Here is a 25,110-nt window from a genome sequence, read left to right on the forward strand (position 1 = left end):
TACGGGAAAATGGCGAGATGCTTCGTTGGTTTTGTATCAATCACGTTTATTATAAATGAAAATTTCGGGATTCAGATGAATATTTGAAATATCGTCATAAAAACGGTTTGTATGAAGTAGATAGTAAAAAATGAAAAAAAAGTTTTTTTTTTAATTAAAAATTTATTTATAAACCCTTACGGATTATTACATTCATTTTACAAAAAAATATATAAACATTTTTCATTCATACTCTGTTGTTCAAAATAATATTTTTTACATCTTTTGAAAAGTTTGTGTGAGTCTTTTGTTTAGTTTTGTCTGGTAGTTTATTGTATAATTTCAGTCCCTGGTTCATTAGTCTCGATTGTCCTTGTCTTGTTTTAAAAATTGTATATGGTATTTGTCTGATATTCTCGTATTATGTCCATGTTGACTACAATTTTTTACAAGTTTTAGTTCTTTGTCTACAATTACATTAGTGGCTAATTTATGGATAAATTTTAATGATTCTAGTTGAAAGAGTTCAGTTATATTTAATTGCTTAGTTTGTTTAAAAAGTTCTCTAGTTGCAGTTTTTTCATTATAATTTCATTGGATGACCATGAACATAATTAAGAGGCGTAGATTCTGAAAGGTCTTTGAGATAAGAAATTTAAGGAGATGATGAACCCGTCTAATTATTTATAGCAGGTAAGCTGTAACCTAAATCTTACCAAGCGGACTCTGCGGAAAAAGGTCGCGTAACGTTAATATGAGAACAGGTTTTCTTACATCTTGAGAAGCGTTTAAAGTATAGGTACATTACACTTAGTCACACATCCGCCTGCATGTGCTTAGCTGGTTACCTACCAGACCTCTTCCGTCCCACCTGTTTCCTGCAACCCTTCCATAGCTCGCTCGTACAGAAAATTTAGTCTTGTCCGCTAGTGTCACCGCAGCGCTGTTTTGCCTTCAAAACCGCATTGAGTTCGATGTTGGTTTGAAAAGGCGGGAATTCTTCTCAATGGACTTACATAGAAAGCGCCTATTCTATTGAGAGTAATTTTATATGAATAAGAAATGTGCAAATCTATGGTTTTGTGTGTGCTGATTGCGGTTTTCGCGCGGGAAACCTCAACAGGTGACAATGTGTTTTATTATTATTGTTTATCTGTAAGTATGTAAATAGAAAGCCGTTTGTCAGTGGAATATTAATTATTAGAAAATTGATGACGGCTTTAAACTACGTTTTATTATATTATAGAGAACATATTTAATTCATGCTTCAATTCATAAAACCTTTTTGAAAAGGGATATGGAATTATCACTTTTATTTTACAATTTTAAAGTAATAAGGGTCTTTAAAATACTGTCGAGTAAAAAAAAATTTTTATTCCCGCGAAAACGGTCATTGCATTGGCCACGCCCTTGATACGTAACGATTCATGTTTATTTTGAAGTTTTCTCATAACCATTTAATCTTTTAAAGAACATCGTCACAATTATCAAGGCCAATCATATCGCGTTTTTCTAGGGACGGGTTTTTTTTATATATATATTTTTTTAATGTTTAAACATTTCTCCACAATTTCAATATTGATTTCAAAAATAGAACTAATTTTTCTAAATGCATTTCATTTCATTATTCGTAGTGTGTGATATTCCTCTTTGCCATACTAAAAACATCTTGAAAATAAACTGGATAGTGTAGATGGAAAATAATTTTATGTCAAAAGTTCTAAGATATTTACACTACACAATGATCGTTGTGATACTTGTCACTAGGCAGAATTTAAAAGAAGAAGAACTTACTTGATCTTGTTTTTAATTATTTATTCCTCGTGTTGTTTTTATAGCAGATGACTTAACTCGAAATGATCAACAATTTGAACGTCAATTAGACATTTACGACATTCCAGAATATGAATTTATTGGTTGGCCTAACCCCTCCCGGTTAAGAGATCGATTAAAAGTGAGATCAGCAGTAAATTTAACAAATGTTGAAATATCGAATATTCACACAAATACTGATATTTTAGAAAGAAATTCAGATGCAAAGATAATTGTGCCATTTGAAACATCAAGCAATCCTATTAAGGATTCAGATAATAATAACAACAATGGCGAAGGCAACAGTGAAAAACCTGAGGTTGTTGGTACAAAACCAATAAATTCTGATAGTATTCAACCAGTTTCTATCGTTAATTCGAACAGTGTTGTCAATAAGCCCACCAGTAATCATGTACCAACAATTACTAATATTAAACCCGGTATGAGTAAGCCTGCATCTTTAGACAGTATTGTACCAGTAACAAGCATCAATAAACCGATACCCAATACTCACAAACCGACTACAATTAGTAACAAGCCAATTAACGCGGGAGTCAAACCAATAATTGGTAATACACCGGCTGTCAGCAATAATAAACCGAACTCCAATAGTAACAACCCGGTAAACAGCAATACTAAACCAGTCAACAGTGACGTTAAGCCAATCAGCAGTAATATTAAGCCAGTTATCAATAAACCAGTGGCAAGCATCAGTAAGCCTGTGGCAAGTCATGTGAACCCTATAGCAAGCAACAATAAACCAACTAGTATAACAACAACCACTGAAAAATCAAATAAGAAGAAAGGAAACAAGCAGGATCAACAGAAACCCCCTCAACAGTCTTCTCTCTCACCTTGCAAGTGCTTGTATGGTCAATGCACTTGTTGCACTGGTCCAATACTTGACCTGTTTCAGCAAAAGGCGTGTTTAAAGGTTGTTTACACTCCGGAAGACTTTGCATTTGATTACTCTCTTCTGCTCAACAACCGAGTAATGTATCAAGACAGAATGACAGGTATGTTATTTAGTAATGAAATCTTGAAAATATTTTTGCACATGCACATGTATTTTTTCATACCAATCTAACTTGTTTATATTCATTTTACTTTTTTTTTGCAGATACCACATCAATTAACTTTGACTAAAATCTATTAAAAAATATACTTTTGTTCTCCTTCCCGCCTTTTAAAAACACTTTTCATTAGTGGTCTCTTTAGTGGTAATTCATTGAAAGTTTATTTCTTTGCTTTTCTCCCAGGTAAAAATCCTCGTCCTGCATGCATTGGATTACCTCGCTTGAGCAGCTTACGGATGTGTGCCAAGTTTTCAAATATATATTTCGCTGGAAGGAATGTCCACATGTGTTTAGGCATGGAAGGGAAATGGGATTCATTCGAACTTTTCTCTGTTTCGTTTGAGTGTCTGAGGTAAGCTCACAATTTAAATTCGAAGTGTTACATATCTGGAAAATAGGATATACTAGGTATGATAAAAATAGTATAATGATAGGTAGGTATAAACTCCGATAAGAGCAAATAGTACTTCAACGTTATATACCCATTTTACGCGATGCGTTTAGTTTTTTAAATCCAATAAAAAATTTCATACATTAATTATTGCCAGAAGTTCAACACACGAGCAATAAGAATAAAGAAAACTGACCTTTGCATATTCAACGGCATCCACCTCGATCCGTTTTTTTTGTTGAGCACTTTAATGTGGTGATTTGTATGGTTTTGATGAGCACAATGCGCGATGAAAATCTTGAAGAACATGTCAGAGAAAAACCAAAATTGTCAGGTCGGCGTTTTACATTTTATAACAACACGGATTTTCCTCGGGCGCGGCAATACCGACCGAGCAAAAACGATGCCCGCCATCTCTGGGCGAGGAATTCAACTACCCATTTAATTGATGAATTCAATTAGATGTGCAGTCACAAATCAAATTAAATTAACCCTTCTTGATAGGGATAATCATCGCGTAAAATTGAACCGCTGCGCTGGCTTCAACAGGTGGAAACTCAAAATTTTATTTGGATGAAGTTTGGTTTAGTCTACAAATATTTATTCAGTTGATATTTTAGTGTGTATGTATACATACCTGCATTTATCATTAGGATATACATAACATTATAATGTAGAATGAGCACTGTCGGTTATGAGTTATAATGGCATACAAAATATTTCAGATGTGTGATTTTGTTATATTAGAACAATATCATACCCAGGTCTCCAATGGATATAATATGAGAGCTACATTAAAATAAAGATTTTTTAAAATATCTGAATTTGTAAAAATCTACATATAAGTTTGCCAGACATTGAAGGTGCACAGTTTCATAATATATAGATACATAGGTTTACCAGTCATGCAAATGACTAGCTACAGGCAAATATTATCATTTGATTTTGAGTAAAACGTTATTTTTGTCTTAGGATGGGCGCACAAGGATTTGCCGTGGTGAAACCAGAAGAAGGCGGTTTGCCATTACCGGGAATATCCGAAGGGCTGGACAGCATTATTGAATCTGGGGGGGATATAGAAGATTATGATGAGACTGTCGTGCGGAATATTTTTGGTAGTTTCAGCTTCTGATAAACTAAAATTGAAAATATCCTGTCTTGTTTTTGTTCGTGCCAATTGCGTCGTGCGTTTTTGTAAAAATTGTCAAAAACCTGGAATTAATTACGAATTTGATAGGTTTTGCAAGACACATAAAAAGTAAGTTTTTTTAAATAAGAATATTTATTTTCTGTAATATATCGTTTGTGAAATAAAAAAAAGTTGATTTTGAACAGATTTTTTGATCCCCCAATATTTGAAATTCATTGTACTTATTTATTATTATTTGTAACAGTCAGGTAGATTTACACTTTATACTAACATGCCATAATTGCAAAGCATATAAAATCATTAACATTTTTTGCCGATATTTTTTGATGGATTATTATTATTTGTTTAAATATCAATCAAAATTCTTGGTTAAGTGTTACTTTAATTAAAAATAAATACAAAATTAAAAGTTTTTATGTTACGAAAGTAAATGTTTATTTTTTTGTACAACGGATATTTTATTTGACTTTTTTGTATTATATTGTATTTAATAAACAACGGAAATAAAAAAATACACCGTTTTGATTGGCGATGACGTTTATTTACTAACGTTTTTTAAATCATGGACATTTTTAATGGCAAAGGAAAGCAATAATTCTATTATTTAACTCAATATGTTACTGGGTATTTAAATTTCTATTTATGAATTTAAAAGTAATAAAGTTTGACTGTATGTTCGAATTCTGAGAAAAGTTTCGCTTTAAATTTACAAATGGAACGTTAATCAAAATCAAATTTGCATTAGCAAATAATTATTCATTTGGGAGCTCAATTTTTTTAGGAATATTTCCAATTAGGTTAGATCAAAACCGCCCAAGACATTAAGTACTTTCAGGTTTGTAATTTTACAGTGGGTATGCAGTAAATACAAAAAAAATGTGTAATTTTTAAACAAATACGTTTATTTCTATTTTGATATATTTTTAACTTTTTAATATTTTTTTCTATAGAATATGTTCTGTAACTTGAATTATTAAAATATTTTTTTTATTTTATTGGTTGGTTGGAAGAAATTGCCATTTGGCAAATGCCCGCCAATGTACAAATAACATTATGTACAAAAAGTTAAAACAATATATAAATAAAAAAAAATAAAAAAAGTTTGTAGTGGAATCTGTATTTTTTAATACCATCACATGTAAATACGCCATCTTTGCAAACGTTATTTGTTTCGATTTAGTAACAAAAATCACCTTCTATTCAGCATCTTAAGACTTTTGTATATTTTTTAATCGACTTCTCTAAAATTAAAAAACTAACTAACGGGAATCGCGACACAAATAAAGCAATATTCGTTGAATTTACTAAAGATCTGACTATTTTGAAAACATATGCAAATAGTAGAGTGACGCTTATTTTAACAATTTGCCGCTGTTTTGGGTCAAATGTCACATAAGTGGTAATATATTAGGTTCGCACAACGTAAAATTCAAGCTATTGGTCATCGATTCCATGCAGGTTCTTTTGGACTTTTTAATGGATCAATTAATTACCGCGAGAGTAACAGGGAAGTCGTTAATAAATCGTTCCACCTACTTTCCAAGTCCTTTTCTCTGTACCACGAAGAAGAAGTGTTCATTGCTCTTCCAAGCTTCGGTCAAATCACTTGTCGAGGATCCTGGATGCCGCTGTCGCGCCGCGCCGGTGCAATCAACATTTACTGCACATGCATAGCAAAATAACGGCTCGTTCGTAATACACATGTATATTTAAAGTGTAAGCGAACTCGTAACCGAGTGGATGATTATGCAAGAAGGTGGAAGATCTTAGTGCAAAACTTGTCCTTTGATGTCCTGTGATCTGCGGCCACACGCGATTTATTATAGCAGTTATCCATAGTTTATCAACTTATTTATTTTTCAATTTTAAATACCAAAACGTTTTCAAAGGATACAAACAATGAAGAGCCTGATGTTTTGTATGATTTTAATACATATAATTATCAATGTTAGCGGATTATTAACACCAAAAATCGGTAAGTGTTTCACACTGATATTACGTTTACTTTAAGCGAATAATTTGTAGTTATGTTTTTTTTCATGATTATAATGTGATATTTCAAATGAAGATAGAATCATAACGAAAACTAAAAAAAATTCCTTGAGAATAATTCAAATTGAACTTGGGTTAAATAATAAATATACAATGCACAATTATTATTGGTTGTATGTTCGTGAACGAGAAACAAACTTATTTTTGAAATGGATTAATCTTAATTGTAATACAACTTTTTCGTCAATTTCATAAAATGTCTTACAGATTCCAAATATGGAGAAAGAGTGAATGCATTAAGAAGACAGAGACCTCAAACATTTACGAAAGACGTTGATCCATCAAAGCTTTCCGTTTATTACAGTGTTTCTACGAAGCAAGTAAGATATTATTTAAACAATAAAATAAATATCAGATAGGGTACTTTAATGCTCCGCTTTTCAAAACATGTTTATTTATTTCGACGGCTTACGCCTTTGACAAAGAATAAAATAATATTGAAAAACAATTATAATGAAATAAAATCGAAACGATGTAAATAGTTGGCTAACACTCAATGAATAAATCAATGAACCTTATTACTTTTCTAATAAATCTTTTAAATATTCAGAGGAGTTAAACTAAATTATTAAAGCGCGTTCCTCTCCTCTCAGATACCGTATGAATATCACAAAATTCGTAATTATTTATTAATTAAAAAAAGTTTTACCAAAATGAGTTAAATGTGTACTTTTTTGACATTCAAAATCAAGAAATTAAACTTTTAGACTAAAATTGATTCCTTCATTTGCACTCGGTACTTACCAATGGTTTGGCTAAAAATAAACCGATTTACAGTTCAGGCATTTTAGCATGTCACGCTTTCATTTCGCAAGCTCGTTTGTGTCCAATAGTCCCATAAAATTATCTTACACTAATGGTTTCAAATTTCACTATCGCTTCCGCTACACACTAACGAAGACTCGGCGACTTATACTAATTACTCTGAGCGCGGACGATTGAAATAAATGGATATTCATTTCTATTACAAAATATATTTTTCAGGCTCTAAACAAAGTGATGGGAAGTCCTTACAGAAAACCAGGCCAGTCCTTAAGGATTCCGTTCCTCGGAGATCCTTGTACCTGCAATGGTTTACAGTGCAGTTGCTGCGCTAACATTAGACTTCCCTTCGGTTTTAACAGGCAAAGTAAGAACTTATAAGCATATTTTTCAGTTTGGTATTTTTACAAAAAATGCAGGATGACATTAATTTAGTAATGTTTTTCCAGAGAAAATGGCTTATTATTATACAGATTTTATAATAAACTTGCACAGATTCCCGTGTTATCTTATTATAAAAAAAAATTGCAATGGGGGCACAATGAGGAAGTCCAGTGGTTTTTTAAAATTTGTTAATAGACTATTAAACTAAGTCAATTTTTTTATCGGCGTTATGATTTTTTAAAGTTTTGTATTTCTGAAATAACTCCGCGTGTAACGTCCGAGGTTCATTTTCGCTTATTCTCATTCAGTTCTTCCCATTGGTCGAGAAGCGACAAGAAGACCGGAATTCTTCCATAGCTCTCAGATCATAGGTTGATTCACATGAACCAGGGACGTCATTCAAAGTACTGCGTTTTTATTAAAATATTTTTGATTAACTTTGCACTATAATTTAATTCTCTAATTTTTACCCCGCGCAAGAAAACATTTTTGTCTCCAATTTCCAATAGGGCTGAAGTTCTTCATTAACATTTTTCTTTGTTTTTAGCTTGTGCTAATGTTACGTGGGTACCAGAGACATTGGGTATAACTTTGGATATTTTGGTTGATAACTATACCATTCAACACAATGAATTTTCAGGTACGTATAAAAGCAAAGATATCTGGGTTGCAAAATCAAAATCAAATGAAAAAAAAGATTTAAAATGTCATGCATCAACTTAAACGTGAAAGGACTAAGTCTTTTCATTTTGATTTACGCATTTTATTTTACATTTTTTATCTTTCTTAATTTATTATTTATAAACGTTCGTACCTACTAAGGCTAGCATTGGTACATCAAAAATATGTGTTTCTAAGGTTTGATTCCAAAAATGGTTGACATCAAATTAAACGATTTAAAAGGATGTTTTTACCATTTAAGACGGTAATGTTCCTTTTTTCGATTCTTTTCTGAAATGCTGGATCCGTAGGTTTCCGGGCCAGGGTCGGAAAAATAAGGAACCTCCTGATTCTTGTATCCAACCATGGAAAAACTCGTTAGAAACGTTGAAGTCGTTGAACTTGCTAAGATCGAAGATCTCGAAAAACTTTTATAGGAAAACGCTTGCAAGGTTTTTTAAATAAAAAAACAAATAAAAATGAAACGAAATGAAAAAAAAACGATGCGACCTTACCTTCACATAATAAAAAAATAGTCAAGATACGCTGCAATTGGCATACCTACTGATACAAAGCTCTATGCACCATTAGATACGAAAGGAATAATTATGATGAATTATATTTGTGTAAATATTTCAGCGAGGAATCCTCCGGCATTTTGCATCCCCGTAGCGGCCTTGGGTATTTTAGGCCCCGTGTCTTTGTGTATAAAACTGACTGATATTTATTTCTCTGGAAGCAATCTTCACATGTGCATAGACTTCGAAACAAGGATATCTGGAGCAACGATTCTGGTAATTTGTATTCAAACTGCTTTTTTCATTTTTCTTATTCAAGTAGCCTTCTCCTCTACACTTTAAGTACGCCGTATTTTATGTCTAAAAACATTTTTTTTCTGTAAAAATCATAAACTTTAAATAAAATTATACCCTTCTATGGAATGTAAGCTTTCGTAGGTAATAATACCAGTAGCTCAAGCACAAATAACTATCGACGTGCTAATAAGCGACGTGATAACAATTTCTAACCATGGTTGTTTACCGTATTCGCGATCACAATGGAACATCCGTGAACACCTAATATTAAATCTTAAAATATTTACGTTTCGCGACATATAATCCTGCTGCGCAATCACATATTTGAATTTCACCGGTGTAAATGGAAAATATTACAAAACTGCTATTTTTATTTATTGTTCATTATTTATCATGCTATTTGTTGCATTTAGCCAGCGGTTGGCAAGCCAAATGTCAAGAAAAGCAGTTGCCATAGAAATTGTGATTTTATTTTAACTTTTTTGTATTAGATACTCCTTACTATTTTGCAAAAGCAATATATTGTACTATTTTTTATAGTAAACGCCGATTTTTCGCCAGTGAGCTGTATTTATTTACGAGGAAAACAAAAAGCAAACCGACACGAGCGTTGACATAAAGATTACACACGCATTGTCTTATGACTGCGAAAACTTAAGCATGTTCATTATTGTTCATTGTGATCGCTCAAATGCTCAGCACGTTTTTAAGCACGTCGATAGTTATTTCTGATTGAGCTACAGAGGACCTGAAGAAGAAACGCGGTCCCACTTTTCTTCATACAAAGGTATTTCGTATTTCTCCCTGGATTTGAAATGATTTTTTTACTCTATGGATGTTTTTACAAATACGATAACTATTTTTGGAAAACGCTAAATAAACCTTTACAAAACATTTAATTCTGATACTCTTTCTTGAAAAAAAAATCAAATCGGTTTAGTTTTGGGGTGCGAAAAACGGGACAACGAAACGTTGATTTTGTCGATTTTAGTTAGTTATAATCAGTGCGACGTGAAGTTTTTTTTTCGCACAGTATCGGCGAGGCGTTTGCGAGAAAGTGACAGAATAATAATGTTCAAATACCTATTCATCAAAATTCCCATCCCTGCATATCCTTTTTAGAACCATTGCAATAATATATTCAGAGAGAGAATCAAAAGATCAGAAATAATCTAATTGTAAGTTTTTGATACTTACTGTTTTTAAAATAAGATTGATTAAACCAAAATGATGTAAAGAATAAGATAATAGCTATTCAAGAGTAAAATTATTTGAAAGTTGTCTTATTTACTATTTTATCTATCGATTTACCTATAACTTTGGTCTAACGAGACTTAAGTAGGCTATATATAATATAGAATAAGAGAGTTTGGTTTGGTTTTGTGAGTACATAAGTATTTATATGAGGTAAAAGATACAAGCACCTATTATGTAAATGGACGTACCTTTAACACGATAGTGTTGCTCGATTACATTGATTGGGGATGTTGTTACACAATCTGTTGATATTTTCAAATTTTGTTGATTTTTATTACAATTTAAGCTGCGTATGACTTTTACCAACAAACGCTGATTCTAGAATGTTAGTGAACAATTAGTAACAAACGAACCTAATATATTAAGTTGGTGACGCGTGTTCCTTCTGTTTTCTTTCATGATTTAAATGTACGTACCATGAGGATGGATACAAGAATACGAAAACAATAAAAGGAATAGGCCAGGAATATTATCGAAAAACGCTGTTTATACACTGTACTCCAATTATTTAGTAGTGTCAGCGACAACTATTAAATACCCGATTTTTTTCATTCAAGTTTTCCATATACCACTCGTTTTAATATTTTATTTAAGTTTACGTAAATGTTATAGTCTTACAAATATGCAAAATAAGTAACATTAAGTTTTCAACATATTTTTTTACATACATTTAAATGTTTTGTCCTGACTTTTCCAAAGTTATTGTTATGTAGGAAAAAACATATTTATCTGGACATTTTTGTCTACAGGTATTACATTTTGACTGTGTCATATTAGGACCAAGTGGAGTGTCATTTGTGAAACCAGATAACACTACAAGTATTGTTGTTGTAAATAATGAAGAGATGACAGAAACTGTTGTTTATAATGAAGTCACAGAGGTAATACGGGGAGACACAACCACCATTGAAGACGTTGCATACGAAACGACAACCCTCAAATTCAGTGAAGATAATGAAGACACAACAGTGTTTGAATATTTAACAACCAGTGATAGTACCACGTTTGAAACAAGAGAAGATATAAGTACTACAATAGAATCTACAACAGAGATACCAGCAACGTCTACCACACAGTTTATGGAATACGATGAAGATAATTCCATTAATACGGAGAGCATAAATTGGATGGAAAATTTTGAGTCACTCAAAATTATAAATTGAGCTTTTTTACTAAGTGATATGAAATTTAAACCATTCTGTAATAAATATTTATTTTATTTGATTAATTATAAATACACTGAAAACGTTTTTGAATTTATTTAGCAGTAGTCGTCCCTATAAATCGTCGTGTTATGTAATATCCATTAAAAATCATGCAAAATTATACAATACACAGCGGCGTGCGTGCCGCGCGTCGCGGCGTGATCGTCAGTTCATTGCGTATTTATTTATGGCAACATTCTAAACATCATTAATTCGCACGTTGGTCGCACTGATCACCATAGATAATGTGCATTACACTGTCTGTCATTTGACGTTTTATTTTACCTTGCTTTTGTGTAGGGTAGGTTTAGTTTTTTCGCAAAATTACTAAATAAAATAAAGACATCGAGATTCCCGGAGTTCTATAATGGATCAGGAGGATTTTGATTTTAGCGACATTGACGGGTAAATATTTGAAACATAATTTCGTTGAATTATTTAAGTACAACACGAAATCGATTTTGGCATTTAAATTGTATCTTTTATTAAATAACGATCTCCGTTTCCGTTAAAAGTATTTTTGTGTATAATATTACATTTATAATAGTGAAAATAAAGTAAAGTCCATTTAAAGTAGTTAACATTATAACTTAGCAATCACAAATTATTTTAGGATCGTGGACCCTCTTCCAGCTTCTCCGGAAATTCACTATAATTGGACAGAAATAACCGGTGATTTTATGTCAAGTATTAAAGGTGAGTAAACATATTAATACTCGATTATTTGACATAATTAAATTAAGTATCTGTTTTCGACTTACAGCGGTTTAAAATGTTTACAATGCATTTGAAAATATTTGTATATTTTTTTTAGATCTAGAGCTTGGTGAATTACTGCACGATGAGCTTTTTGGACTGTTTGAAGCCATGTCAGCTATTGAAATGATGGATCCAAAGATGGATGCAGGAATGCATTGCAATCGGGGCACCACTAAACCATTAACCTTTCAACAAGCCGTTCAGGTTAATATAAATTTATAATAGTTTTTTAAATCTTTGAGTAAATACCAATAAATTATATCAAGAAATATTTAATATTAAAAAATGCCAGTTATTTGATTCTGATTTTTAAATGTAAATATGTCAATAATTAAACATTCTAAAAAATGTTTATTTTTAAAAACAGAGATGTGGGGAATGATTCATATACACTGCCCTAATTTTTTAATTTTCCGTATTAAAAAATGCATAGATTTGACTTTGTTTCAAAACTGTTCTGTGTGTGAAATACAACCAGAATATGTTACCAGATATATTTTAGGTACCTGCTTGTAATTTGCTGTTAGCTTTGCTAAGACTTAAAAAATACTTTGTTTTTTATTTTATTTTTAAGCCTCAAGAAAGGAGCAGTCTTGTTCTGAAACTGATCTGCATATTAAATATGTTTTAGTGATTTTACGCAAACTAAATAGATTGTTAAATTATTCTTTTACTTCTTTTTAGGTTGGCAAGTTGAAGCTGGACAATCTGACCCCTTCGGAAATAATCGGTGTTATAGATGCCACCTTCTCCTGCATAGTTTCCTGGCTGGAGGGTCACTCCCTCGCCCAGACTGTATTCACCAACTTGTATTTTCACCAACCACAGGCTATTGGTGACAAAACCCTGAAGGCTTTTTGCATCGCTGTATATAAAATTTTAGACTTAATTAGAAATTATATTAACATGTAAGTTACTTGTTTTAACTAGGGTATATTTTATTTTGATTAGCATGCGATAGAAATTAAAGTACATAATATATTAAAGTATATAAATAATTAAGTACAATAGATCTGTGTTTGCATGCAAGGCTGAGATAATCAATATGTTTGAAATTATAAATGGGGTACTGCAATGGTTATTTATGTTTGTGGTCTTTATTATGATAGGTATAACATTTCTTATTACACTGTAATAGAGGGCCTTATTAGAGGAATTACAGAAGTGAAAAATCACAAATCTCACCGGATATCGAATCCGGATCTCTCTGTGCGTAAGACAAATGTCTTGGCTATTTAACTCTCTAAAGAAACTCTCTTGATAAAACAATTCTTTTAAGTTTAGTAAGGTAGATCTCCTGATTGACAAGCAGAAAAACTCCGGGTTGATTTTTGGAGCCAGCGGTTATTTTTTTCTGTGATCTAATTAGTTTTTATATTTTTCTATTTCTCAAAATATGTATAAATATATTACCTAGGTACCTATTCAACTTACTAGCTATGGAAAAGAATGCTAACATTTAAACAACTATTTTAATTTGATACTAATTCATCTAATCTTAAGTGTTCATTCTTAAAAGTTTGATAATTTATAATTGTTTCTTCAAATAACAAATTTGAAATAAAATACATACCTACAAAATGCAAAATTTAATTAGTTTGATTTCCGATTAAAATTCTCAATATTTATATCTTTAATTGCTTGCGCTCTCTTCTAGTGCTCAAGTTTTTGAGGAAGAAGACTTTCAACCTATGGGATATGGCTATCGGTTAGGGTCCAATCCACAAGGTGGGGGAGGTTACGATGTCGGTGCTGAAGTTACAGAACAGAAATGCATTTCTGGACTGAGGGAACAGGAGGATGACCTGCACCGTAGATCTAGAAATAATCCTCAAGAGGTATCTAATCCCATATAATATTTTAGTCAGTTCATTTTGTGTGGTGGGTGTGCATTTGTTTGCGTTCTCCTCATTCTCTTTCATCTTGTTTGAAAAAAATAGTTGCCATTGTCAGGACCGGTTTTACAAATACATTAGTTTTGTTTTAGTTTTTTTTTGTTCTAATATTTGTATATCTAGTTATTATACGTATGCAAATACAACTTTAATGTTTAATTTAACAAAAATCAACAAAGATTAAACAAAAATAAAACATTTCAATCAGTACTACCATATAAGAAGCCACAACATATTCAGATAATTGATTTTCAAGATAAATTTTATCCCTCAAAATTTACTATGGTGGACAAAATCAATTCACTTGGAAAAAACGGAAGGTGTTTTTTGGATACTTTCTAAAGTGAATACAAAAAACACATACATATTTAAAAATAAAAACACCCGTTTGCTTCAGGCTTGTCTAATTTTTCATGTCATGTATTTCATTTATGAATTTGAAAGTATTTTTTTTATTTTTTTATTTTATTTTATTTAGAAAACATACAGTCCTACAAAATCAGTATTAAAAACAACAATTTTTTAACATAAAAAGACCAATTAAGTTTTCATAAATTAAAAAGATATAAACATTAAATGTGACAAAAAATAAAAAATAAATAAGAATTTTAAGTGAAAAAAGGATAATTGTTGACATTTGCGTTTTCCATGGAGGTAATAAATTAAAATAAATAAAAATACCGAATGTACACTCCGAGCCATCCACGCACACACATGAACGCACATATAAAACATACACAAACATATACATTACATGCGGCACATATACATAGCATAAACCACTCAAGATGTACATTCAGCAACTATCCCAAATAATCGACCCCATGAAGAAATTTTCTGTACAAATGCAACGTGCAGTTAAAAATGTCTACATCAATACTGAGTCCGTTATAATTTCTACAGGTACGTCTAATGAATGAATTCGAGGTATAATTGTTTTTACAAGTTGGTACATAAAAAAGGGAATTTAATCTAGTATAGCGAAGAGGACAACGGAAACCAATATTTTGTAAAAGATACGGCGAATCAACTATGTTATTGAGAATTTTGAAAAGAAAAATTAAATCATATCTAAGGCGCCTTTTTTGTAGTGATTCTATATTAAAATTGATCAAAGATGCGCCGTAATCATTTTCAATGTTACCAAAACGATATTCCAGGCTCCTTATAAATTTCTTTTGAATGTTTTCAATTTGATTAATATATACATTATATTGAGGGGACCATACTAATGAAGCGAATTCGAGTTGACTTCGCACATAAGTATAGTAAAGAAGTTTTAATGTATTTGGTGATGAGAATGGCTTGGAGATTCGTAAGATAAACCCTAGAAGTCTGTACGCCTTAATTATAATATAACTTATATTAAAGACTAGTAAATCCAGTGTTAAGATCATTTATACTTATTAAAATCTTAAAAAGCAAAAAAACAATTTGAAAGAGTAATTAAAATAAAATAAAAACAATTCTACAAAGATTGAAGTAAAACATAGATCAAAAACTCTTTCACGTGTTTCATTTTTCAAAATGATGCAAAAAATACATTAATTTCTAAAATTCTACCATTATTTCGATGGCTCAGTTCATTATATTAAAAAAACATTCCTTTTCAATTCTACAAATAAAAAACCGATAACGCCTTCAAGTTATTGGTTTTCTCTTGTTGTAGAGATGTTTTCATATGGAAATAAATAAACCTAAAAATTTCTCAGCTCCGCAACTAATTAAAACGTTGTGATAATTTGCATAACAACTTTAATCCTAAAACTAGTAACCATTGTGTATATATTTTACATAAATATATATTTTACTTGTGATAAATTAATAATTATATGTTACAAATCAATTTATATGTGTCAAAACTTTGGTCAGCCATTTCTCAAAACTAGTCATCTCTGTGTGTAACTAAGCCAACGAATTGTTTTGGTTTTTAAAAATGCTTTATAAATTTGTAATCTTGTATGTTCACCGCACTGTCAATGTGTATCTACTTATTGATTTGTTTTAATTTTCAGGGAGAAGCACTCATCGGCCTCTTTGCACGCATTAAGTTCACCCGTATGTTTTACCAAACGTTAACATTACTAACCAAGAGAGAGCAGCAAGCTAATAATGATTGTGTACGATTGTTAGCCGGATGTTCAGAGATGATGATCATCATGAACAAGACTGTTAACAAAGGAACGCAACCAGAAGAAAACTGTAAGTTAAATTAATCTATAATAACCAACTAGTAGGCAAATGTCGGCTATCGACAATATTATAGACTTTTCCCGATTGAACTGAGTATTTATTGTGAACGTCAATGATCTAAATGTTTGTTTTATTTTAAGCCGACATGCCAAACCCAATGGGATTTGAGCCGCTGGTGAACCAACGTCTCCTCCCGCCAACATTTCCTCGGTACATTCGTATCAAACCCCGAACTGAGGCTCTACAATACTTTGATGATCTCATCTCCAAATTACGGCACGCCATGAAGATAACCACCATCACATCTTTTCACAGTGTACTGGTAAGCCAATTTTATTGAGATACCAGGTGTATGCATAAGTTTTTGTCGGTTTTTGTGATAAAGAAAACACGTCATTTTCAAGGGAAATTTAATTTTTGTTTATTCAAAATATTGTCGCCCATCTTTCAGGTATGTTATAAATACCATGCCAGAAAAACTGTTTGTCTGTTGCGGCAAACCATTCGTCTATCTATTTTCCAACATCTTCGAAATTGCTGAAGTGTTATTCTGCGAGTGCGTACCCCATTAATGCGTACAGCGGATGCAGAGGGATGTCCCATCCAAGCGATTTCAAGCTGTCTTTCACTGGTTTTGCTGTGTGAGACGGCGCATTGTCATGTAACAAATTCACTTTGATTTAAATTAATTATCTGTTGGCGATAGCATTGTGCATTAACGGTTTCGCCAGGCTTCAAGAGTTCATAATACACAATACCGCTCTGGTCCCACCAGACGCAAAGCATGGTCTTCTTGCCGAAGTGATTTGGCTTTGGTGTTGAAGGACCGGTTTCGCCAGGTGACAGCCACGATTATCTCCGCTTTGGGTATTCAAAATAAATACATTTTTTGACACCCGTCACAATTGGGTAAAGAAATTATTTTTTTTAGTGGTGTGGAAGCAGCATTTCACAAGTGACTTTACGATTTTCCATTTGCAGTTCATTCAAATCGTGTGGGACCCATTTACCAAGTTTATTGATCTTCCCCATTGCTCGTAACCGTCTGCTGATTATTTCTTGTGACACATTTAATACTTTTGCCAATTGCTGTTTCTACCAGCAAACGATGACTTTCCATGGCCTTTTCTTTTGATTAAATAAGAAAAGCAATGCGTGCCGCAAATGTTCTTTTTCAGGCACAAACGTCGACATGATTACAAAACAGACGCTATTGTTTGGCAGACTCAACTTGTGTGTGTGTTTGTAGGTTAATCTCAGATGAACAAACTGACGTAGTGTCAAATTCATACGCTGCGTACTGTTTGGTGGCGCCATCTTTCAGTGAATCCGGAAAAGACTTATGCATACACCTGGTAGATAGATTTAAATTGTGGTATCAAATAATTGTCTGTTTTTTTAAAAATGTAAAATGTTTCTTATAAATGTAATTGTTAATATTTTTGTAAGCTGTTTGATTCCTAAATAAAAAGTAATATTCAAGAGACGGTTTTGGAATTTACCGTAAAAGTCCTGTTTTTATTGTTTTTAACCGAGATATATGTAATCACTTTATACTCTGCAGTACCATTCATTTTGTCTGTACTTAATAAATATTCATATTTCTTAATTTTTTCTTCCGACAAAACTTTGTAACATTTTCTTATTATATAGTATGTATAATGTAAAAGCCCCATGGGCGTCAACAGAAAGAAAAAAAAAAAAAATTTAAAAAAATCTTTTTACTAGAAATATCTGAAATAATTTTCAACAATCTTTTTATAATTTTAAAAATTTATACAATATTTTTAGTATGTTGTGGTTTAAATCAAGTACTTGTCTACAAAGATTTGTATGTACTCAACACGTTGTTTATTTTATTTCTTGAAAACTTTTTGATATATATGCCTTCTTCATTATTCAACTATAGTAATATTATTTTTGTTAAATCTGTTTAGGATTTCTTTATGGAGTTTAGCAAAGGTCAGCCATGTATCCTGTCCCGATCTGCACTGCAGCTTCTATACCTCGGACCACCCGGAGCCACAGTAACTGAAGCTCTCCGTGAGGCTGTCAAATCGTTCATCAGTCCGCCTGTTTTCATACCTAGATACCAAATACTTAACAACCCTCAGGTTATTGCATATTCAATATTTTTTTACTGAAAATGTTTTTCTATACTTATAAAATAAATAAAATGAATGCGACACAAATCCTACATAGAATAACTTAAAAACTTCTTAGGTAAATTTACATACTTAAATATATATATATATATGACTACTTTTTAGTAACAACTAAAACCACCGATTACATCTCTTTCTATGTCATTTTTCGTATAGTATTTAACTTTTAAAAGACTGCTAAAAGATTCCTCCTGAAACGGTGCTGTAACTTCAATGTATTTTTTTCTTTAACTTTTAGGCCCGAGAGTATGTGGATACATTTCTAAATCGTTGTGCAAGACCATTTACCGCGTTACTTCAAGTGTGTGGTCACAATCGAGCAAGACAACGGGACAAGTTGTCTCATCTGTTAGAAGAGTTTGCAGCTTTACAAGAGGAAGTATGTTATTATTTTTAATTCTTAATTATATTCATAATTGATAAACAGGAAAACCTCATTTTTACGTTCCTCAATTTTACACTTTCCCGCTTTTAGGCCAAAATATTCAGCTCCCCTTTTCTCCATACATGTTCATACAAATATTCCCCCCAATTGATGATTTTTCACATTAATTTCATCATTCCGGTTTTGCATTGAAAAAAATTCAAAATTGATTTTAATTGTTGAAAAAAAATTAAATCAACACAAACACCATACCCATAACTGAATAATAAAAGCAGGTAAACAACAAATAAAGTGCAACCTTTCTGTTTTAGTGTCTAATTTTCCCAATGGCTATTTTGCATTGAATTTTGATACATTTTTCAAACAAATACACTTTTAGTAGCGTTCCGGTATCAGTTTACTTTTCATTATATCCTTGCACATCCATTTAAAAAAAAAAGCCATATTTACATTATACTATATTGTGACACGCAATTGACACATGTTTGGGAAGAATAAAGTCTATAGTATGTCTTTAAAACCATGTCGCATTAAAAACCTCGATGATCGATATGAGCAAGAAGAGATTTTGTAATATTCAATATGTTTATTTTTAAGTGTTCCACAACTCAAAAAGTATTTTTTGAAAATACCAAATGGTTGCTTACATGAAATAGAATCAGAACCCCAGACAGGTGTTTTCAACTCGATGGCTACTCTCAGATAAAAATCTTAAAAATGGAAACCGAGTGCAGATCGTCTCGTAAAGTAGTGGTTGACTCAATGGCTTACAGTGCTTGAGATCTCGGTTTTGATTCCGGAAGAATTTAAGAATTCAAACACTAGCAGAATGGTGAATCCGCAGAGTGATCACCTAAACATGGCAAAGACTTCCCTAATCTCTTCTCAAAAATATTTTGTAAGATGTTGATCTAAAAAATGTATTTATTTCATTCTCTTTCAGGCAGAAAATATAGATGGCTTCTTCTTCACCTTGGCTTTCAAGTCTGATCCTCCGAGGAGACACCTTCCTTGTTTCACCACCTGGATTCTGTATCATGTTCTGAGAATCATGATTATGTACTTGCTTTCTGGATTGGAACTAGAGCTCTATAGTGTTCACGAGTATCATTACATTTTTTGGTAAGTTTTAATGAAATATGTATTTTACTATTTAAAAAATCTTTAAGCATACCTGAAGTTCATCTTTTCTTTCTCAAGAAACTTCAAGTCCTGATGATGAGAAAGTAACCTCGAGACCGGTCAACGTATAACTCAAAAGTTAATGTGGTTTATACAAATTTATAAATAAATAAGTGCAAAATGTCATACCACAAAGTAAAACTTTGATCAAAGTGACTTAAAATAAAATAATGTATTTAAATTTTTTTTTAATTAAATAAATTTAAGCATGTATGTATTTTGCAATGTTTTAATAATATCGGGAATATCTAGTTTTAGATAATTTCACCTATTCGGTGTTGTGATTTTCCTTCAATAGGTATCTGTATGAATACCTTTATGGATGTCTGGCCAGTGCTCTAACCCGGGCAGAGACTATAGTAGCGGAGCAGGAGGCTTCGAGTGCTACTGCCACTGGGGGAAGAAGGGGAGCTCGTCCAGCAAGACACAAGAAGAAGCCGACACCACGACCGGCTCACAGAGAGACACTCATGTGTCAGATAATGACTAACATGTGCGGAGGTTATTACAAGGTTTGTATAAGATTGTTTCAATCTATGATGTATCCTATCACCGTAGGATACTTTTTATTTTAATCCGATTGACAAGTTTATTAAATATACCCTTGGATTGATATATAATGAGTAATTAATTAATAAGACATACAAAATATGTCCGAAAGAACATTATTAACTGTGAACAACCAAAAGATAATTATTCTTCCAGAGATATAAGACATTGCCTTGTCGGTAAGTTTTATCTATTGGAAAGTGAGCTAATGATTTATTTTTTGTATAACTTGACAACCTCGAAAAAGTAATTAAAAATTAAAATATATAAAATTAAATGTAAAAAAATTATAAATAAAAATTAGAATTAAAAAAAAAAACATTAATGCAGAGAGAGAGGGAGATATTTGGTTTTTGTCGGGCGCCAGTTATTCGTACAGAATAACAATTAGATTAAGTTTGCATTCAGTTTAATTATATCAATGTGGAGGGGTAAGAGAGGAATAAAAATCAGTTGTGGAATTTAGATGTATTGAAAATAAATTATAAACAATATCTAACCTAACTTAGAATTAGCCTTAACCTTACTTAAACAATAAACTTAAAATTAACCTTACGCCCTGATGCGGCGCGCGGCGTGGTGACGTGAAGGCGGCATGGGTCCTTGCCGCGTGCCCAGTAATGCGATCTGAAACATTTACCGAAAACGATACAGGAGACTTGTAGAATACACTTAACTGACTTGTCATCATCATTCCCCTTTCCGCACCGACTGGTGCATTGAGCACTGCATTGTAAACCAAATGCAATGTATTTCGATCGTCTGTTACATGAAGGTAAGGCTATTAGTCCTATGCCTCAGGTGCCAGTACAGAAACAATTAAAATTTTTAATTCAAACAACTTTTCAAATCAATATTTCACGTCCTGCTAAGAATTGAACCCAGTGGTGCTATTCTGAATCTTCGCTATCCCCTAGAGAGTGGTTAATTTGTGGATTTTTACTTTTTGCATATCACTTCATTTTGCTTCATATTTGGCCTTACTGATGATTAAACGTCAAACATGATGATTTTCATTTAGAACATTATCGCGACCTTAAGTTTTACCCAAAACACTTAATTGGGTTGGATTGACCAAACCGTATTAATTTTTTCTCCATTGTTTAAACAGTTTTATATATCATTTGGTTAATCAAATTAACCACTTTCTAAGGGATGGAAAAGATTCAGAAGAGCACCCCAGGACCGAGACATACCCATCTCTACTTGATTTTCTTATTCAGGATTTTTACCTGAGAACAGTCATGTTGAAAATACTCGCCCATGGTTCTGGTTCTATTTCACATACAGAATTGTATTTTTCAACCACCTGGACACAGAGAGTACTAACTTGTATTAAGTGTATTAAAGCTTCTGGACCGAACAACGAGGCTATTAGTAATATAACTGCAGTCACTCTGTCTTGCATCCTTTTCACACACATTTTGTGCACTTATAAAATCCTCAGTAATAATAATAATTATTTTTGGTGATTAAATCTATCTGGGCGGATGTAGAATACAGTTCACTGTGTAAAAAATAACAAGAACCCTGGACGAGTTATATATTATACTGGATCAGTACAATTATAATTATTTATTATTATTATTATACTTTTATGATATATTTTTTGCTATCTATTAACTTAATTTTATGGGGAAGCATATCAAACAGTTTGGCGGAGAAATAGTTGTTACTCCTTTGACCAAATGTTGTTTTATAGGGAGGAATATTGATATAATACTAATATAAATACCTCCCTTTTTTAGGCCCTCGTTGCTTTTCAACTTCAAGGAAAGATCCCTCAGCCAATATCGCAGTTCGATGATGAAGCTGTACGGTATAAACACCGGTTCGCTCCTCTATCCATTATGACTCCACCACAGATACAATACAAGGAGTTCAGGGATCTCACTCAACCATTGAGGTAATTAAAAAAGAAAAACAAAAGAATGTTGATAGCATTAAAAATGTGTACAATTCATTAATTAAATGTTTATTTTTCCCGATAGGTCTAGTAATCCAGTCGCTCTGTACATGGGAGGTTGTAAACATTTCCAACAAGCTAAGACTTTAATGGAAACTATACAAAATCCCGATCAAGAGGTAACTAAAAACATTACTAACAGCGTATTTGAGTTTTGCTACTCGTATGTATTTTATTTATGTGTGTTTATTTTTTTGTGTATTGAAATAGTGGAATCTTGAAATGTAATCTTTTGATGTAGGTACATTTTTTCATATGTATTGATTTTTTATGTTATGGTAATCTCTGATTTAGACATCACTTTAATATTTTGTGTTCAAGACATTTTCGTAAATGTTTTTCCTATCTCTTTAACTACATATTATCAACAACTCAAAAAAACTAAATTTGATTGAACTATCGGAATTGTAAAATTTTACGGTCCATTTTGTGTACACTTTAATTTTCTTATATTATTTGTGTTTATCATGGCCAACGAATATAAATATATTCATATGTATATATAAAGTCATTCTGAATTAGAGTATCATATGGGACTACAGTACTCTCTGTAATCCGCATTATTTTATCCGACCTGATTCAAGCATGAATCAAGCATGATTTTATCCGACAACTACTATAACCCGCCGTTATTTTTACTATGTAGTTGAAAGCATAAAATCAGGATCTATAATTTGCTGGTATTCGTATGTCTATAGACTCAAGCGCCAAGCTTTGTCAACATTGGCACTCAGATTAAGTTCAATAATTCATAAGCGAGGTTTATGTTTGTATGTAATTTTATAAATTATTTAAATTAAGGAAATTGTAAGATGCAAGTACAAATTCCTCCATAAAAAACGGTTTTTACGAAATATCTGTTTTAAATGTTACTTTATTTTTTATGTATGTAATATAATCCATCGTTACCACTAATTGAATTATGCCCACATAAGGGTGTGCGTGATTTTGTTTTTTTAGAGTAATTCTACAAAAAAGCTCTTTTAAGTCAATTTTATTGTTTATTAAAAATAAAACAATGCATAAGCATAATAATTCACAAAATTCAACGACTTTCAATGGTACCTCATTGCTATATATACCATTTACGTTTAAATAAAACTGTTTTTTTCGTGTGAATTGTATTGTATTTCTACGTGGGCACAATTCAGTTGGACACTTGCCTATTTTTTGATGTGTCGGATTACTGAGAGAGTACTGTATGATATGTTTGAATTTACTATATTATTAATTAATCTCCATGGAAATAGGTTTTGGTTATTTTATTTTGTTAATTCATTTTATTTTTGTATTTATCTACAGATAATTGATCTTCTTAAAGTTGCCAAAACAAACTTTGTTGTCTTGAAATTGCTCGCCGGAGGACATAAAAGTGATTCTACAACCCCTCCAGATTTTGATTTCTCCCACCACAGACATTTTCCAATCATCAAGATAACTTAAGTTGCGCCAATTTTCAATTCATTTTTGTAAATGATTGAATTTGTATGTTTATTTATTTATTTGTTTAGCGTACTTGTGATATTGTTTATACCTAAAAAAATATAAATAATATAAAAACTATTTTTAATGTTTTTTTTTTATTACAAAATCATTTTTTAATATAAAGGCATAAACTACATCATTTGATCAAAAATACATGGAATTTGTATATGTATGTCTTTTATATTTTTTATTTTTCCTTAATATTAATATTGTCTCCTTCAATGTAATTACCATGGGATATAATACGCTTTTGCCAGCGTTTTTTCCAATCCTCGAAGCAATTCTGGAATGCACTTTTTAAAATGGCCTTCAGTTCCATCAGCGATTCGGTTTTTATTTCCACAAAGCGTCGTCCTTTCGTAGTCCTCTTAATCTTTTGGAACCGGAAAAAGCTACAGGGTCCGGTGAATCTTTGGCTAGAGCATCAATACGGTTCAATTTTTGACAAAACATTGCAAAAAGGTGTGAGCTGGTGTGTCATCATTTTTGCTTGAGAGCACTTGAAATAGTCTTGAGAATTCGCCGATCATTATATTGTCTTTCAAATAGTAACTACTCTTCCGAAATGGCCGAAAATCGATAGATTAATCAAAACACCAATCTTAGAAAAAATAGGCTTTTACAATTACATATTTAAATTAAAATATTACATATATTTTTAAACCTCGTATCAATATAAATATATAATAAAATATTCATATTGAGAATTGAAATTGTATGTATATTTTATTAAGGGTTATAAATAGAATTATGTTTCTAAATAATCTGAAATGTCAACACAAGTTTTCCAATTTTTCCTTAGTTCAAATTATACTATTAATTTTTGTTTTTGGTGATCCATAGAATACAGGAAATAAAGAAGAAGAAAAAAAAATATGATAAACATTAATATTGCTTAAAACGGTTTAATTGTAATATTTTATTACAAAAAGGTTTTTTAAATTTTTTATATAAAGACGTAATAATAAAAATATCATTTATACTTACA

General features: G+C 31.6%; 3 protein-coding genes and 1 long non-coding RNA gene across 5 annotated transcripts; 3 read left to right on the forward strand and 1 right to left on the reverse strand.

The window, feature by feature from the left end:
• Nucleotides 1-769: 769 nt before the first annotated feature.
• Nucleotides 770-4,590, forward strand: LOC148277681 (uncharacterized). Of its 2 annotated transcripts, none has more exons than XM_088232556.1 (4): nucleotides 770-1,102; nucleotides 1,818-2,807; nucleotides 3,051-3,219; nucleotides 4,231-4,590. In XM_088232556.1, the coding sequence occupies exons 1-4, from the start codon at nucleotides 1,042-1,044 to the stop codon at nucleotides 4,388-4,390; spliced, it is 1,380 nt and encodes a 459-aa protein (XP_088088682.1). In that variant the 5' UTR covers nucleotides 770-1,041; the 3' UTR covers nucleotides 4,391-4,590. The 2 variants fall into 2 exon arrangements, with proteins under 2 accessions (XP_088088682.1, XP_088088681.1); XM_088232555.1 differs by having other exon boundaries at nucleotides 781-1,102; nucleotides 1,821-2,807.
• On the reverse strand, nucleotides 1,662-3,769 carry LOC148277682 (uncharacterized). Its single transcript, XR_015823389.1, has 2 exons — nucleotides 3,455-3,769; nucleotides 1,662-3,254 (listed from the first exon to the last, which is right to left on the reverse strand). It is a non-coding gene; the product is annotated as an uncharacterized LOC148277682 (long non-coding RNA).
• A 1,365-nt stretch (nucleotides 4,591-5,955) lies between the features above and the next one.
• LOC148277683 (uncharacterized) lies at nucleotides 5,956-11,588 on the forward strand. Its single transcript, XM_088232558.1, has 6 exons — nucleotides 5,956-6,383; nucleotides 6,668-6,780; nucleotides 7,445-7,589; nucleotides 8,154-8,246; nucleotides 8,906-9,060; nucleotides 11,088-11,588. Exons 1-6 carry the CDS (start codon nucleotides 6,308-6,310, stop codon nucleotides 11,499-11,501), a joined length of 996 nt encoding a protein of 331 aa, XP_088088684.1. The 5' UTR covers nucleotides 5,956-6,307; the 3' UTR covers nucleotides 11,502-11,588.
• Nucleotides 11,589-11,781: 193 nt separating this feature from the next.
• Naa35 (N-alpha-acetyltransferase 35) lies at nucleotides 11,782-24,198 on the forward strand. Its single transcript, XM_088232550.1, has 14 exons — nucleotides 11,782-11,948; nucleotides 12,157-12,239; nucleotides 12,358-12,506; nucleotides 12,987-13,210; nucleotides 13,960-14,140; nucleotides 16,213-16,399; nucleotides 16,531-16,712; nucleotides 18,328-18,504; nucleotides 18,794-18,934; nucleotides 19,884-20,062; nucleotides 20,421-20,634; nucleotides 22,420-22,577; nucleotides 22,663-22,756; nucleotides 23,940-24,198. The coding sequence occupies exons 1-14, from the start codon at nucleotides 11,911-11,913 to the stop codon at nucleotides 24,078-24,080; spliced, it is 2,148 nt and encodes a 715-aa protein (XP_088088676.1). The 5' UTR covers nucleotides 11,782-11,910; the 3' UTR covers nucleotides 24,081-24,198.
• Nucleotides 24,199-25,110: the final 912 nt, after the last annotated feature.

Source organism: Micrasema longulum, unplaced genomic scaffold, assembly GCF_059751315.1.
Source record: "Micrasema longulum isolate JH-2025_06_02 unplaced genomic scaffold, ASM5975131v1 h1tg000995l, whole genome shotgun sequence".
NCBI classification, from domain to species: Eukaryota; Metazoa; Arthropoda; class Insecta; order Trichoptera; family Brachycentridae; genus Micrasema; species Micrasema longulum.